Here is an 18,531-nt window from a genome sequence, read left to right on the forward strand (position 1 = left end):
GATCAATGCTGAAACTGTAAGTAATGCTATAACTAATGCTATAACTATAATGCTATAATGCTATAACTAACTATATGTTTAGGAAAAACAATTCTGCAATTATTTCTGGCATTATAAGTTTATGAGTATAAGATTATATCATTTTCTTCATATTAGCTTAAATCGGAAATCTACATAGCAGGTTTTTATCATGTAAACAAGAATATAGGCTTTGGTAGAGATAAACAAATGTGTTTCTCTGAAATCATTGTGTAAACTATGAGCATATGTTGGTATACTACTTTGTTCAATGGCGTAGTTCAATAACATAATTATGTACTAATACTACTATACACTACAATACGTTACATTCTATAAGCCCGCAAATGAAAAGCTATAAAAATATTTAGACACTTCAGATCTCTTGACGTAAAAAAATTGGCACCAATAAAGATATCTGAATAATATTGATCATTACAAAAAATTACACTTTGAGATCTAACAATAATGGAATTGTGATCTCTTAAGTAAACATGCTTACAAACATAAATCGCATGTTGATCATGTATATTAATTTTAATATTATATTAGACTTACGTCTAAAGTACAGAAATCCCATAAACGCAAGGAGTACTTTTTCAGTAGAAATCCCCCATTTCTTCTGAGTTGAAGAAATGACAGATAAAAGAAATCTAATTTCTCACAAACTTCGTAAAAGAACTGCGACGCGATAAATGACTACTATATCTAATTTTATCCCCTCTATCACACATGTGTTCAAGGTTGCGTGGTATAGGCAGTAAATATAAAAAGTAAAAAAAATGGTCTTTATTTTCTAAGTTGCTGTCTCATTTATAATGATGTAAGATAATTTTAAAAAATTGAAGCCGCCATTTCTACTTTTATGCATAGATTTTTTAAAATGAAAGCATGAACGATTCGCGTCCGTAATTTATTAAGTGTCAATTTTACTTTGTTGAATCGAAACATTTTCCATATTATGTTGAATGTTATTGTTTTAAATGTATGTTTGAATCATTTTTGTACTATTATCCGGGACTCACGTCATAGGTGAACTAATCTAGTCATCCTATAGTAAAATTAGTATAGGTCGTTGAACTCCACAGCCGTATGCTAAACGCGGTCAATTAACAATTATACCATTCTATTGGGTTACCATGAAATCCAAAAGCCTTTAGTTTCTTGATCAATCTCATGTAATTAACCTTATCGTAAGAATAAAAGTAGTCATTGTAAATAGCATCAACTTGCTTACTAACTTCAATCGCCTCCAAAATAAATCGAGGGTATAAAGTATGATTAGAGCAAGAAGATCTACACACACACAAATTTGCAACAAAAATGAGCTTCGCAGGCTCATTTTGAGAATTTAGGGAAAATTTCTCATTTTGAGACTTATTCTTTCTCATTTCGAGTATGGTGGAGTGTGTCATCCATCTTTTGAGACGATTTTGTTTTTCGTGATTTGCAGAAGTTGAAAATCCACTGAAGTACCCGTTCAGTTGCTTCCAACTGTATTTTATTGACAGTTATTTTTAATTGTCTGTCAATCATAGTTTATGGTTATGTCCATAAACTACGTCACTACATAAAGAAATACCCTAAAAATGAAATACTTATTTTATACAATTTTGTAATTTAGTGGTAATTTTCTGGTAGTGTTTGGTGGCATAGTTTTTTGAATAAATGTTACAAAATCGGATACGCCATTTTTTAATAATTCTAGATAATTCCAAAAGACTTTGAATTCGTAAACGTTTCAGGTCCGAACTTTTGATTTTTATTACAAGAGGATCTTATAAAGTTCCAGACAATTTACGTTAATTTCAGTAGTAATTTAGTAATTCCAGTAAATTCAAAAAAAGTTTTTGTATAATGATTTTAGTAAAATGCACATACATTGTCATATTGTTAACTTTATAGAAAGAAATGTTTTATATAATTTGCGTACGAGAAATGCGAAAACTGACCTGATTGAAAATAATGTATTTTTATTCTCGCTTTTCGCGTTGTTTAAACTGTTAGCATTAGGGTATCCTTTATCTTTCACTTTTCGAATTTCTTCGCCCTGATGAATCGGTTTTGTTCGAATACCCAAAAAAACTTTTTTTTTCTTTTTTTCAAAATTTGAACGAAATTGCTTTATATTTAAGGGTCTCGCAAAAACCATGAAAGTTCTTATTGACTTAACATGGACAAAAGTAAGCTTTTTGTAAATCGAATATTTAAACACAATGATATGTTGGAAGTCATTCAGTATTTCAAAATATTGTTCAGAATTCATTAGACAATAAGAATCAATCGTAAATTTGGAGTTTGAATGAAATTAAATTGTGTGAAAATTTAAATTTGTAGAAACATAATCAAGTATTCTTATAGAAAACAATATAGTATTTAAAAATTTTAATTTCGGTCGAAAATTTAGTGAGATACAATGGTTTTCTTCGTTCTAAGGTAAAGCATATAACTGAGCAAGAAAGTATTATTTTAATACTTGTAACATTATTTAAATTAATTAATTTATTATTATCATTGATTGAAGTATTCATAACGTCTAGACAGCACATTCAGTTTGCTACTTACTTGAAAACAGCGTATGCATAAACAAATGAAAATTGTTCAAACAATTTAAAGATAGCTCAAAACGGCTGGGTAATCTTGCGTAACTAATTAACGATTATTTATGGAAAAAAAACTTTCAAAAAGTGTTTATAAACCGCAATATTACGTAAAATTCCCATTTCTCACTTATGTGGTTTCCTTTCGGGGCCCATAAGAGTGGGTTAAGGTAGTTTTCGTGCCAAAAGTCAGATATCTAAAAAATATTTTTTCTATGAGTTTAAGGATCAAGATATTATAACTAATGTAATTCAAAATAAAAAACATTTTTTCCAGGAAAACTCTCTCTACAACTCTACAGTTTCAAAATTTGAAAGTAAATTTTGCTACGGCTTCTCTGGCTTCTTTAATGGTTCTAAATCGGTAGAACTATTTTTCGTAAGAAAATTTTTTTTAAACAAATAATTATATTTTAAGATTAAGTACACTGTAAAAAGTTTCATGCAATTTTACCACAAAGATCATAGGACATAAAAATACCAGTGATTACTATGGGAAATTTACCAAAATTAGTTAGAAATAACACGATAGTGTAAAATCGCACACAGATCGTGAAAAGCAGTTTTGGAAGAATGAAATTTTACATTTGCCTTGTGAAATTACAGTGACGCTGCAAAACGCCGCATGTAAAAGTTTGCGTATACACTGGTAGAAAAATCTGTATGAGGTTTAATATACATGTGTGTGAAGCAAATATGCACTGCCGCTACTGAAATTTAACATACATTGGTGTAGTGAATTTAATATACATGTGTATTAAATTTAATACACAGGTTAGTATAGCAATGTGCGTGAAAACTCAACTTGCTTTCATTTCTTTAAATCTTGTCAAATATTCTCAATGAAATTAATAATCTAGAATTCGTAGACCCAGTTGTTATTTATAATGAAAGTGCAATGTGTAGGTAAAATTTTTCCTAATTTTGCTCTAAATGGTTGAAATTTAAGGGGAATACAATTAATTGTTGGTTAAGTCTGTTATTTATTTGCTCAATTGAACTTTTCGACTTATAATCCAATTTTATTTTTGTTTAACAGGAAGAATGTATCATGTTTTATTATTTAGAATCGGAAATTACAGCTAAAATCATTTTAAATTTGTGAAAAATGAAATTATATGATTTTTCTTGTGAGTGATTAACATGAATGTATATGAAATTTAATATACGCGCTCTTAATGGCGATTTCATATACTTCATGTATTAATTTTAACACACGTGGGTATATTAAATTTAATATTAATTTTAACAGTGTACGCAATGACAAGTCCGGTATTTTCAATCGCTGAATGTATGTTTTAATTAAATCGAATCGCAAGAATAATAAGATACATAAATAAAAGGAGTCATGTTTTCATTTGGCAGAAAAATTTAACTTTTTGTTTGGTTTGCTGTTACAAAACAAATACGCATCAAACTTATAAGGTTATGATCAGTGGGCGAAATAGGCGCATCCTAATTTATATCAACTGCTGTAGAAACAGCCGTAACCTTCAAAATTATTTTTTTTTTCGCAAGCATGCTAAACATGCAAACAAATTTATTTAAGTAAAAAACATTGCGCTTCGCCTCTGTGATGCGCTCAACCCAGCACAAACCACGATTTCAATTTTGAAACATATCTGAATGCTGCTAGAATTTGGCACAATCTTGTTACACTTTACTGTAAAATTCCCACAAAAATCACTGGTATTTTTATGTCCTATGATTGTTGTGGGCAAATTACACGTTCATTGTAAATTTCATTCATTTATGGTAAAATTCCTTTAACAATCACTGTCAATTTACAAGAAACGTGTAATTTTCACACAACAATCATAGGAAAAAGTTACAGAATGAAATGTAGTTTTCAGCAATATTTTTTACAGTGCTGTTATTTTTAAAATTAGAAACAGATAGAGTTGTAAAGAATTTTTTCACGGAAAAATAAGCCGTCCTTACCTAGTTTTTATTCATTCTCGACGTTTTGAGGGCGCTTAAGTTGGGTTGTCTGTCTGTCTGTCTGTCTAAGATGGAAATAAAGTAGAGAAAAAATAATGCACTCATACCCCGATTATGTGCACGCCGATGTTGTGCCGGCTTCACGCTTGAGTGCTCCCCCTCCTACACACGAGCGACCCTTGACGGGCTATATGCTCGAAAAGTCCGTGCCATATGTGAATTTGTTTGCATCGCGACTCTGAGCGCTACTGCACCATAATTTTTAAAGGCACAGTATTGGGGTGCGAGTGTGAAAAATAAAACTTATACATTTTCACAACATCGAAACATTTTGAAAATTAGCATAACATATATTTAATATATGCTAGAGTTGACCATAATATAGAAGATTTTGAATATTATAAATACTTTAATCGGATTCAAAGCGCGAGTGCATTAAAAAAAGTAATGTGATATTGGCAAGTTATGAGTTATTTATTTATATGCTTGAATGCACATAAGTTTTAGATTAAGATATATCAACATTTGTTAGACATATTTTGCACATAAATTAGAGAAACTAATCAGAACGAGATGTTCCCCAGAGAAAAGTACGAAGACGAGATAGCTTTCCTTTCTTCGGGGGGTTTTCAGGATATTTACTGTTATACTTTTTGCCATCCTTTTTTAACCCTTCGGGTGTTAAAAGTGCGCTGTACACCTTGTCTGCTGGCATTGCTACAAAAATGTGGTTGTCGGGTAGAAGCCCTTGTCGCTCATGTACAGGATACCCAAAAAAAACCACGTGAGTGAAAATTCTCAATTTCATTTTATATTACGGTTTATAAACGCTGTTTAAGAACGAGCTAACTTGCTTACATAATTTTAAGATTGTATTCATAATATATTTAATAGAAATTAAATGGTGTTAAAATTGTGTCGAATTGTGTAATTTTATGAATAAAAATTTTGAAAAAGATATTATCAAGCATGACATTATGTGAAATTCAAATTTGTCGCGTATGGTATTTTCTTTGGGGACCTATAACAATGGAATAAAGTCATTTGCCCTTAAAATTCATGATTACTTCCTTATTCTCTGTCGAAGTTTGAACAATACACTGAAATGCGGAATTATTTGTAACATATGTATTACCGCGTTTAAATATTAGATTAACAAAAAGCTGACCTTTTCCCAGGTTACGCTAATGGGAATCATCAGGGTTTTTGCGCGACTTCTAAATATTAACCATTTTCGTTCAAATTTGTTTGAATTTAAAAAAATTTCAACATGACTTTATTAGATGACATTGTTTTTTCAATACCATATTTACTAATACTACCATATAGAAGAAAATGTGCTTGTACATTAATAAAATTTTCGTTGATCCAACGTTATCTCTGCTAAAGCATATAGACAATTTGAAATGCAGGCGTCTATTACAATACATGCGTTATTTCCTATTAGTTAGCAAATACAAAGCAGTAGAAATATGTGGAGATGCTGTTTATACTTAAACGTAAAAAATTTCAATGCATAAGTATGTTGAAATTAGAGAAACGACAATTTTTTCAAACAAATATATTCTAACACGTAAAACCGAGGTGATTATTACTCGATTGCGAATTAATTGTACTTTTCAGGATCTTCATGCATTATTGTCTTACATATATTTGTATTGGATTTTCATAATTTTTTATACAAATTAATGCACGTATGAATAATGTTTATTATCTTTCTGCGATTGCAAATTTAAAGTTTTGTTTGTAAAATTCCAAAGTAGTTTAATATTTGAGGATTAAGTTCGAAATAAATCAGTTTTGCGGTGTCTAATTTTTAATTGCACAATGTGATCCAGAATTCATAGTTGATAATATAATATGCATTGTTTAGTATTAAGGAATTTTCTCTAATATTAGCCCTTGAGGAGCTGGAAGAAACTTAGTCTCACGGAAAATTCTGTAATAGTAGATAATTCGAATATATTTTCAAACATTTTGATTCCTTATCAGATATAACGTTGTATCAATCAAAATACTTCAATGTTGAAGCTGCAAACTTTGAGAATTAACAATATTGTAACTGTAAGCTTTTAAGTAAACATATTTGCAAAAACTTATGGTATGTTAATCATGTATATTAATTTTAATAATATATTTCACTTGCGTTTAAAGTGCAGGAATCCTAGGAGTACAAGAAATACTTTTTCAGTAGAAATCCTCATTTTTTTGAAAGTAAAAAAAATTACAGAGAAAAAAAATCTAATTTTTCACGACGTTCGTAAAAGAACTGACGCGATAAGTGACTGGTATATATACTTTTATCCCTTCTTTAACTTAATAATTCTTCATTTATTCTTGAAAATGAATCGAGTGGAAGAATGAAGCTTGTTGATATCACATTTCAAAATTTTCCTTATTTATCAAATCTGTTTCCCAGATAGCACAGAAACTTCAGAATGATTAAAAAGTTCATGTAATTAAGGTTTCGTGGTGTAGACAGTAAGTAGAAAAAGTAAAAGAATTGTCTCTATCTTTTAATTAAGCAAATCTTTAAGCAAAGATGAAAAATGTACAAGTCACCATTACAATACAAACGATTCATATCTGGGATTAGTTAGTTGCGAAAACAAGTTCTTTCAGCTTCAACAAAAAATATTCTCGTCACGTGTCTCACGCTCGACTAAATTTTGTGCAAAATGCAACAATTTTTTATATTATCTTGAATTATATTATATTAAATTTATAATTCCTGTTCCTCTGCCCGAGGCTTATTTTTTAAGGTGAAAATATTTGCTATTAAGTATTGTATTATAGCTTGTGTTATTTTATGCGAGCAATTTTTTCTTTTATTATTTTATGATGTCTTTTGTCGTTTTTAAAAAATGTAAATGTTAATTTCTCAATATGATTTTTCTCATTCTATCAAAATCTATACATTTTATAAAAAAATAAGTATAGGTCCTTTAACTTCATAGTCAGGCGCCAACCGTTCAGATAACTATTAAACCATTTTAGTAAATTAACATGGAATCCAAAAAAGCCTCTAGTTTTGGGATCAGCCTTATGTTATTAACCTTTTTAAAAGAATGAGGAAGTTCGTGTAAATTGCATCAACTTGCTCATTACCTTCAAGTGCCTCCGCAATAAATTGAGTGTATGAGTGTATAAATTAAATTAGCGCATGAAGTCCTACCAGAAATAAACTCATGCTGCTTCTCCAGTATTATCAAATTTTCATACTAAAAATTAAAAGTTTGTAAAATTAGATACTCTGCAAGATTTTGTCTATTGCGTTTATTATATCTATCTATCGATAACACAGCCACACAAAGAAAAGTGTGCGGATCTGGTAATAAGACACACGTATTCCTATGGATTTTGGGACGCTGAATTGAAATTCGGTATCAAAAATCACCCATCACGTCATGGTTGAACCATAACTTCAAAAATGACGAAAAATCATGCACGGAGGCAAATAATTTTCAAAATAATGCCAGTGATGCAAATTTTCACTTCAAAAACATGTCGACAACTGTGAAGAATCAACCCTTGCCTGATATCAACTTATTTAACATGACTTTACCCAACAGAACCTGACCTCATCTAACCTGAATTAACAGAAATTTATTGAACTACACGTAAAGCTCTGGAAGCATATTTTCCCAGTAGCAAATGTGTGCTACATCGAATGGGTCAACTCGAGCCTAACCTAGAAATAAATCTAACCTAGCCTAACCTAACCTAACCTCAGGAAACACAATTAAACTGATTGTGTTGTCCCGTTGTGTTTGCGGTACCGTTTGAATCAGCTTGGGCTTAACCTGCAAAGAGGTCAAACTTATCCTAACGTAAAAAAACCTGACCTGACCTAACCTAACCTAACTTAACTTCACGTAACACAATTAAACTCATTGTGTTGTCCCGTTGTGTTTGCGGTACCGTTTCATTCAGCTTCGGCTTATCCTACATAGAGGTTTAACCTATCCGAACCTAACAAAACCTGACCTAACCTAACCTAGCCGAATGAAATTCAAACACACGTGTAGCTATGTAAGCGTACGGTTCTCAGTCCTAAATGTGTGCTATATTTAATAGGTTAACTCGATCTTCACCTACAAATGAATCTTTTTAACCACCTGTAGTACAATGAAATGAATTTTATTGTGTTACAACGGGAACACTTAAGTTAAGTTGTGCTGCGTTAAGTAAAATTTCGTTAGGTTCTGTTAAGTTAGATTCATTTGTAGGTTAAGATCGAGTTAACCTATTATATATAGCACACATTTAAGATTGAGTACCGTACGCTTACATAGCTACATGTGTGGTTGAATTTCATTCGGCTAGGTTAGGTTAGGTCAGGTTTTGTTAGGTTAGGATAAGTTACACCTCTATGGAGGTTAAGCCGAAGCTAAATAAAACGGTACCGCAAACACAACGGGACAACAAAATGAATTCAATTGTGTTACGTGAAGTTAAGTTAGGTTAGGTTAGGTTTTTTTAAAGTTAGGATAGGTTTGACCTCTTTGCATGTTAAGCATGAGCTGATTCAAACGCTACCGCAAACACAACGGGACAACACAATCAGTTTAATTGTGTTTCCTGAGGTTAGGTTAGGTTAGGTTAGGCTAGGTTAGATTTATTTCTAGGTTAGGCTCGAGTTGACCCATTCGGGGTAGCACATGTTTGTTACTGGGAAAATATGCTTCCAGAGCTTTGCGTGTAGTTCAATAACTTTTCGTTAATTCAGGTTAGGTGAGGTCAGGTTCTGTTGTGTAAAGTTATGTTAAATAAGTTGATATCAGGCTAGGGTTGATCCTTCACAGTTGTCGACATGTTTTTGAAGTGAAAATTTGCATCACTGGCATTATTTTGAAATTTATTTGCCTCAGTGCATGACTTTTCGTCATTTTTGAGGTTATGGTTCAACCATGACGTGATGGGTGATTTTTGATACCGAATTTCAATTCAGCGCCCCAAAATCCATAGGTTTACGTGTGTCTTGTTACCAGATCCGCACACTTTTTTGTGTGTGGCTGTGTAATTTTTTATACCCAATTGCCTAGATTTTCATTGAGAATGATATAAGTATATACAGATTAGACCTAGGCCTAGTGCGTTGAAAAACAAAATTTTCCGATTATTCTGTTTCGGCCAATTGAAATAAAAAGAGGATAATTCTTTAATATATCAAATTTTATTTTGTAATGCACATCGATAAATTTCTAGGCATTAAATTTGAACAAACCCTGAATATATCGGACTAGAATTACAACTTTCAGGATATTATCTCACAAAAGAAATTTCTTTATTTTTCTTACTTTCTAATCTTTAAAAACAAAAACAAAAAACAACAGTAACACATGGGAAATTTTATTTTTTCGTACACACATACATTTTAAGATCTTCAATTTTATCCATCTGTGAAAGAAATCAGACTAATAGAAAAGCTTCCCGTATAGTCGTCTAAAAAATTTAATTTCCTTATTTTTCTTATTCTTCAATCTTTTATAACAAAAAATATCATAAACAATTAATTGTATATAATTACTTTCATAAATTAAGAAACATCGTTAAATAAAAAAAGTTTTTATCTTTAATTAATGTGTTTAACGGAAAAATTTTGAATTCTAACTTAACTTTTATGTCAGATTTTTTCGATGGGAAATATCTTACATAAAAATAATTGAAAATTTACTGCGAGTTCCTCATAACATTATTTAAAAAAAGTATTCTATTGTTATCATTGATTGAAGTGCCCATAACGTCTAGACAATACGTTCAGTTTGTGACTTACCTGAAAAAGCCAATGTTTAATCAAATGAAATTTATTTAAATAATTTAAAGTTAGTTAAGAATTACTAATAGTGGCACGGCCCCTCAATATTGATCAATTTCACTAAAATTTGGCGAAAATTTTTTGTTGATGAGTTAGCGTATGACTTTTTTAATTATAGATTTCATGCTTTCACGATGATTCATTTTGATAAAAAAGAGATATTTCGGGTTTCACTCGTGTGAAACCAGAAATATCTCTTTTTATCAAAATGAATTATCGTGAAAGCATAAAATCTATTATTAAGGAACTCTACGGAGAGAGTATTCTTACTAAAAACCAACACCTGTAGTAATGTCAGGATTTCTCAAGGCAAGCTACTAACATACTTAGCTTTTTTGAAATGGTGCAGGGACAACAAAATCGTCCCAAAATTCTTACAACTGAAAAATAATTTGAGAACATCTAAATCCAAATCGATTCTGCATAGTACAAGTTTGCTCCTCGTGAAGGAAAGAATACAGCATACCAAATTTCTGTTGCACACTACCTCTAAAATACTATTAAATCTTTCACCTTTTTCTATCAAATACCCTCAAATTTGACATTTGGTCCACATTGGACCGCATATCGTTTGACCAGTCCCAACGGATTAAAGAGCTTTCCACCCAAAAACAAAATTTGACAAATTACTTCCAGTGAAGCAAACTTAACTAAAAAATACTGTAAAAAACATTTCTGACCACCCTCTCAACAACGAAATGATTTCACCCTTATCAAAAGGACATAATTTTGCTGTAGCTCCATCGAAAATCCCAAAAGAAGAAATAATCAGCTATTTAGAATCCACAATATATACCCTTCCACCCGAAAAAGCGAATAACATACGACGTAGGACAGCCAACATTTTACGCCAAGCTCAAGTTCCCTCCACAAACTTAACAAAACAGAAAACAAAACGGAATGAAAGAACTCAATCAACATAAAGATATTATAATATTACCCGCGGACAAAGGCAACACAACAGTAATATTGAATAAAGAAGACTATAACAACAAAATCATGGACCTTCTAACTGACGATACATACAAAAAACTTAAAAAGGACCCAACGAAAACAGTAGTCAGTAAAACAAAAACTCTTCTCAAAGACTCTAAACTTGACAGCCAAACAATATCTAACTGAATGCCTACTAATCCCATCTCTCCAAGACTTTACGGGCTCTCAAAAATCCACAAAGAGAACATTCCACTCAGATCGATCGTCAGCGCAATAAACTCACCAACTTACAACCTAACACGCTTCCTCGCTGCAAAATCAAATCCTTTTGCAGGAAATTCAATCACTCACGTCCAAAACTCATTTGACTTTATTAAAAAGATACAACAGATTCACATTCAATCCCAAGACATCATAGTGAGTTTCGACATAGTATTTCTTTTAAAAAGTACCAATCTCGGATACAATTGACATTATTAAATCTTTCACAAAATCCCTTTAGAGCTCGTACCGTTGATAGAACACTGTGTCAATAATACTTACTTCTCGTTCAATAACCAATTCTACGAACAAACCTCAGGAGCAGCAATGGGATCTTTAATCTCGCCTGTAATAGCCAATGTCTTTATGGAACATCTAGAAACTAAAATCTTCAACCAAGCCAAACTTAAACCAGAATTCTGGTTCCGTTACGCTGATGACACATTTGTCATCTGGCGACATGGACGAGATGAACTAAATAAGTTTCTCGATTTTATCAAACAATTACATCCTAATATCCAGTTCGCCATGAAAATAGAACAAAATGGAAAATTGCCTTTCTTGGACGTATTAGTTTACAAAAAGTATGATAACACATTAGGATATGAAGTTTATAGAAAACCCATGCATACAAACAGATACCTATATGCCTCCTCCCACCATCACCCATCTCAAAAACAATCGGTCATCAACTCCCTTGTATACAGAGCTGCCTCTATGATAGATAAAGATAACTTACAAAAGGAATGACAAAACGTTAAACAAATCCTAATACAGAACGATTACACACACAAACAAATCGATAAAGCAATAAGAAAACACACTCAAAAAAGCAAGTCAACACAACCTACGAATGAAAGAGAGAGAAAAATGACCACCACCCTACCCTACATCCAAGGTGTCACAGAACAAATAGGAAGAATTCTCAAGAAACACAACATCCAAACCATATTTAAACCACCTGCGAAAATAAGACAACTACTAAATAACCCTAAAGATAAAAAGGCACCCCTCAGTGATCCAGGAATATATAAAATCCCTTGTTCGTGTGGCAAAGTCTATATTGGAGAAACCGGGAGAGCCGTGAGCCAACGTATCAAGGAACATGAGAGTAAAGTCAGGCTAAAACATTTGACGCAATCAGCACTAGCTGAACATCATATCGAAAAGAGGACATAACATTTTATTTGATGAAACAACAGTCATTGCAGAAACACATAAGAAATTTCCAAGAAAATATAGAGAAGCAATCGAAATCTTAAAACACCGTAATAACATCAATAGGGAAAATGGATATGATACCAATCCGATTTGGCTTTCCGTTCTCCCGGATTTAAAAAAAAGACTTGATTGGCCAATCAAGTGCGACCAGTCCCCACGGTGGGGCGCTCTGGCCAATCACAGGCATCGTAGAGAGGATACCTAAGAACAACATGACCTGATACCTCAGTTTCAGGTTAGCCCTGAAGATGTGAACTGCAATGTTTACGAAACGCCAACAAACAATTCGTAGTGTTTTTTACACTTTTTTAATTGGCATTGTTTTTTAAATAACATATATATTAATGCTACTACATAGAAGAGGAGATACTTATACATGAATAAATTTTCGTCGATCCAACGTTGTCTCTGCTAAGACATACAGAACATTTTTTAATTGGTCAGGAAATACAAAGCTGTAAGAATACGTGGAGAAACTTAAGATGTCCTAAACATAAAAAAATTTACATCCATAAATATGTTGATATTACGAAAATAAGAATTTCTTCAAGCACATCATCCACATTATCCACACTGATGCACTTATGAATAATGTTTATTATCTTTCTACGATTCCGAATTAAAATTTTGTTTTTCGAAATTCTAACATAGTTTAATTTTTGAGAAATAAGTTTAAAAAAGTCAGTTTTGGGTTTTCCAATTTTAAATTGCTCAAATGTGAAGCAGAACTCATGTTTAATAATATATTAGGCATTGACTAGTATCAAGAAATTTTGCACAATGTGACATGCGTCGTTTTTCCAAAAATTTAAATGTTATGTTTTAATGTTAAATGCTAATGTTAAACAAAAGCTGTGCATCTTATTAAAAAATAAGTATAGGTTGTTGAACTTTTCAGATAGCTGCTAACCGCTCAGATAACTAATAAACCATTTTAGTTAATTACCATGAAATCCAGAAGCATCAAGTTTTCGGATCAACCTTATGTAATTAACCGTGTAGAAAGCATTACTGATTACCTTCAAGTGCCTCCGCAATAAATTGAGTGTATAAAGTAAGATAAGTGTAAGAAGACCTACCGGAAATAAACCCATGCTGTTACTCGATTATAGAATTTTTATGTCAAATTAAAAGTTTATTAACTAAGATACTCTAAGATTTTTTCTACTGGGTTTATTATACCTACGTTATTTTTCAGTAGGTTTTAGTAGGTAATTTTTGTTTTATTTATTAAAAATACTACGAAAAAATATAAAATTCCAATTTTGAGCCAAACGATGTGAAATGTGTGAAAAAATTTGGAAAAACAATTATAACTTTCAGAAAGTCCTACAAAATTTGTTCTAACCATTTTTTTATAGTACTTTTTATTTTAGTTTTATTTATTGAAAATACTATAGAAGAATCCAACATTTAAATTTTGAACCAAACTACTAAAAATACGAGAATAAGTCTTGAAGAGCAATTATAGCTTTTAAAAAGTCATACAACATTTCTTTTAACTATTCCTTAGTATAGGACTTGCTATGTTGGTTTTATTTTGTCGAAAATACTATTTCTATTTCTTTCTTTTTTTATTTCTTTAAACCATTTTTGGACATAACCCATTTTTAATTTATTTATTGAAATTTATATACAAAAATCGAAAATACCAATATCATATCAACAGACTCAAGATATAAATAAATAATCTAAAAGAAGTCTTGCAGGATGTTTTGTTTTTATTTATCAAACATAATATGAAAGCAAAAGTCCTATTTTTAGCATAAAAACGCGAGAAAGGGAAGAATGTCTGAAGAAAGGCTTGAAGTTTTTTTATTGTAAGGAAATTCTGAAAATATACATTTAAAAATATTTGATAAAAATCGAGCGCGTAACGCAAGTGTCACGATGAGAATGTTTTTGACAGCATCAGCAGCTTGTCACTGAAATTTGAATGTTTATCTTCTCATCATTTATGGTGGAATGTATTAGATTTAATTAGAATTTAGACTTACCTACTTTTTATTTATCCTCGACGTTTTGAGGCCGCATGAGTCGGGTTGTCTGTTTACTTAAGATGTATGTAAAGTAAAGAAAAAAAAACATACACTCATACCCCGATTATGTGAACTGTACCATACTTTTCCAAGATCAGAGACTCCGCAATGCGATCCTGAGTATTGAAATACAAAACAGTTTCTATTCTGTGTCCACAAGGCCCAAGGCCGGCACAGAATTAGGGCACCACTGTACGCAATAAAGCTTAAACTTTTTTGTAATATCTGACTCGTGTAAAAATAGTCTTATCTCTGCCAGTTGGTAGAATATGTTCGCGGTGGTAAAAAGCCTCCAGTAATACGCGATCGAGGACCCCAATCAAAAACCGGTCGGATTCTGACCGGGTTACCCTAATTCTATCCGGGATCCGATCGGGTAACCCGGCCGGTAGCCGACTGGGTACACCCGGCCCGGATCCGACCAGCGCAGCCTGACGAAACCAACCAGAATGCGACCGGGCAGACTGACCAGATTCCGGATACAAGCAGGGCAACCCTGCCGGAATCCGGCCCGAACCCGGGTATAATTTCTACACGGGGAACATTTCGGGAATTAATATAACATACATTTAATATATGATAGAGTTTGCCATGATATAGAAGATTTTAAAATTTTAGAAATACTTTATTTATTTATATGCTTGGATGTACATCATTTGTAGCTTAAGATATATCGACATTTATAGGACATCTTTTGTATATAAATTAGAGAAACTAATGAAAACCATACTTTCCCTGGAGATAAGAATCAAGTTGAGATTGCTTTCCTCGCTTCGGGGGTTTTCCAGGGTAATTACTGTTATGCTTTTTGATGTCTTTTTTGGACCCTTGGGGTTCTAAAAGTGCGCTATACACCTTGTCTGCTGGCATTGCTACAAATATGTGGTTGTCGGGTAGAAGCCATTGTCGCTCATGTACATGAAACTCTGCAAAGGGGCCAGCTGAAAAATATCGGCCGGGTTGGATCTGTATAAGAACATTAGCTGGAGTATGAAGAGTAGCATTATGTAGTCCAGCAGTTGGCTTATAGAAATTACCACGATATTGCTCTTTCCCCATTACCATAAAATATGGAAAGATGTTGACAGGATGCGGTTGGTTAGGTAATAACCAGGTGGATGTGACGCGTGCAACAATGACATCTCCCTCATCCATACATCCATCCCGCAATATTATCCTAATTCGTCTTTCACCGAGAGTATAGTGATCCCTGTTATCTCCCTGATCCATTCCATCTAAGAGAGCCATTTGCTCTTCGAGATTCATTCCATCTGCACCTATTTTTTATAAAGAAATTGACATTTATGAAGTTTTCCTGCACTATTTATAAGCCAACGGACACCATATTTTTTAATAAATCCTATTAATCGATACACTGTCAAATTTTCAATATTACAGAAAGAAATGTTTTATATACCTTGCATACGATCAATACTGAAACTGTAAACTTTCTTTGGATTTTTTTTCACTAAAAAACGAAGAGAATGAACCTGAATGAGAATGCATGCTATTGATAATCATTCATTTTTATAATCGCTTTTCGCTTACTTTTGAATCGCAGTTGTTTCCCTCCGTGTAATTTTATTAGTATACGAGCACATCAGTTTCCTTCTGTTAGTTTACATTAAGAATCTGAATAGTACTTCGTAATCATGTAAACAACAAGTCGAATCTAGGTAGAGATAAAGAAATGTGTTTTTCTGGAAATTTAGGTTAAACTGTTATTTTGTAGGTCTTTATTTTTTACTTTTCACATTTCTTCGCTTTCATCACTCTGTTTTATTCAAATACCGAAGAATTCTGTTTCCAAATTTGAGGGAAATTGGTTAATAGTTAGATGTCTCGCATAAACCATAAACTTTCTTATTGATTTAACATGGCAAGAAGTCAGTTTTTTTCAAATCTAATATTTAAACGCTATGGTATATTGCAAGTCATTCCGTATTTAATAATATTGTTTAGAATTCATCAGACAATAACAATCAATTATAAATTTTAAGTTTTAATCACCTTAAGTCATTCTTATGGGTAACCAAAAAATCCCTTAAGTGACAAATTTGATTTTTACCTAAGCTCAACAAATGACTCAACACATGATCCCGAATCAGATCATTATGATCTCAAAAATCAGTAATTCACTCTGGCTGATCAAAATGCAAGCTCTTAAGTAAACATATTTGCAAAATTATTTCACATTTTCTTTATGTATAGTAATTTTTATATTAAATTTCACTTACGTCTAAAGTGCAGGAATCCCAGGAGCGCAAGAAATACTTCTTCGGTAGAAATCCTCATTTTTTCTTAGTTGAAAAAGTGACAGAGAAAAAAAAAATGTTTGACGAAGTTCGTAAAAGAACTGACGGGATAAGTGACAAGTATATATACTTTTATCCTCTCTATTACATAATAATGCTTTATTTGTTCTTGAAAATTAATAGAGTGGAAGAATAAAGCTTGCTGATTTCACATTTCAACATTTTCCTTCTTTGTTAAATCTATTTCCCATATAGTATAGAAACTTAAGAATGATTGAAAAGTACATGTAATTAAGGTTTCATGGTGTGCACAGTAAATAGAAAAGGTAAAAGAATTGTCTCTATCTTTTAAGTAACCAAATCTTTAAGATAAATAGACGTCATCATTACCATACAAACGATTCACACCTGTGATTAGTTAGTTGCGAAAACAAGTTCTTTTAGCTTCAACAAAATACATTCTCATCACGGATGTTTTAATAATTTTTGTCTCTCTGTCGGAAGCTTATATTTTAGGTTCAACTGTTTGCGATTGAATATGGTATTGTATTTTGTGTATTTTACGCGTGCAAATTTTTTCTAATATTTTATTATGTTTTGTGTCGGTTTTCAATCAATTTAAATATTTATTCCTTCATGTAATTTTTTGCCATTAAAACAAAATCTATGCATACGAGTGCGGGGTCAAAAGTTTCCGGTCTGATAAGAAAAACAATTTCTATCGTTTTTTTCACTTCATAACTCAACTCCCTCAATAATAATACATTTCTTATAATGGTGCTCTAATGCAATGATGCCATTTTTATATACCGATCCGTCAAGTTCCTCAAAATACGCATTTACAGATTGATGACTTCCTCGCTGCCCTGAGATTTTTTACCTCTAAACCATTTTTTTAGGTTAGGGAACTGATGATAGTCACTGGCGGCCAAATCTGGTAAATATGGTAGATGGAGAAACAATTCCAACTTCAATTCGTTGATTTTAGCCATCGGAACGAAACAATTTTCTGGGTTAAGATTTGATTGCCTGCTAGCAAACGCAGCAGCCACCTAACACAGTGCTTCTCCATACCCAAATGTTCATGTAAAATGTTGCGTACACGCTCAGTTTACATCCTAGTAGCCTCATCTATCTCACTTACCTTTAATCTGCTGTCCTCCATCACCATTTTATGAATTTCTCCGATCATTTCGGGAGTTGCGACCTCAACGGGGCAACCTGAACGTGGTTCGTCAGAAGTGCTAGTGCGACATTTCTTAAATTCAGAAGTCCACTGTTTGACCGTCGAATATGCTGGAGAAGAGTCTTTCATTGTGGAATGAGTTTCTTGTGTTAGGAATTTTAAATAGAAATATTTAATGGCTGCACGCTTCTCTGATTTTTTCATTTTTGCACAAACAATCGAGGTCTATTGTTCAGTAGGCTTTCAAATGTATACT

At 32.2% G+C, this 18,531-nt stretch overlaps 3 protein-coding genes across 4 annotated transcripts in view; 1 reads left to right on the forward strand and 2 right to left on the reverse strand.

Annotated features, from left to right (window-relative positions):
- The window catches only part of LOC117168803, an 8,184-nt gene extending 1,385 nt beyond the window's left edge, over positions 1–6,799 (reverse strand). Inside the window, exon 1 of the mRNA XM_033354628.1 lies at positions 6,706–6,799. Coding sequence (XP_033210519.1) covers positions 6,706–6,763 — 58 coding nt within the window. The 5' untranslated portion in view covers positions 6,764–6,799. The remainder of the gene's footprint in view (positions 1–6,705) is intronic.
- The window catches only part of LOC117168801, a 202,219-nt gene that overhangs the window by 138,627 nt on the left and 45,061 nt on the right, over positions 1–18,531 (forward strand). The gene's annotated exons all lie outside the window — the stretch shown is intronic.
- Positions 15,549–17,152, reverse strand: LOC117170063. Its single transcript, XM_033356585.1, has 3 exons — positions 17,072–17,152; positions 15,872–16,111; positions 15,549–15,775 (listed from the first exon to the last, which is right to left on the reverse strand). Exons 1-3 carry the CDS (start codon positions 17,127–17,129, stop codon positions 15,549–15,551), a joined length of 525 nt encoding a protein of 174 aa, XP_033212476.1. The 5' UTR covers positions 17,130–17,152.

Source organism: Belonocnema kinseyi, chromosome 3, assembly GCF_010883055.1.
Source record: "Belonocnema kinseyi isolate 2016_QV_RU_SX_M_011 chromosome 3, B_treatae_v1, whole genome shotgun sequence".
In the NCBI taxonomy this organism is placed as follows: Eukaryota; Metazoa; Arthropoda; class Insecta; order Hymenoptera; family Cynipidae; genus Belonocnema; species Belonocnema kinseyi.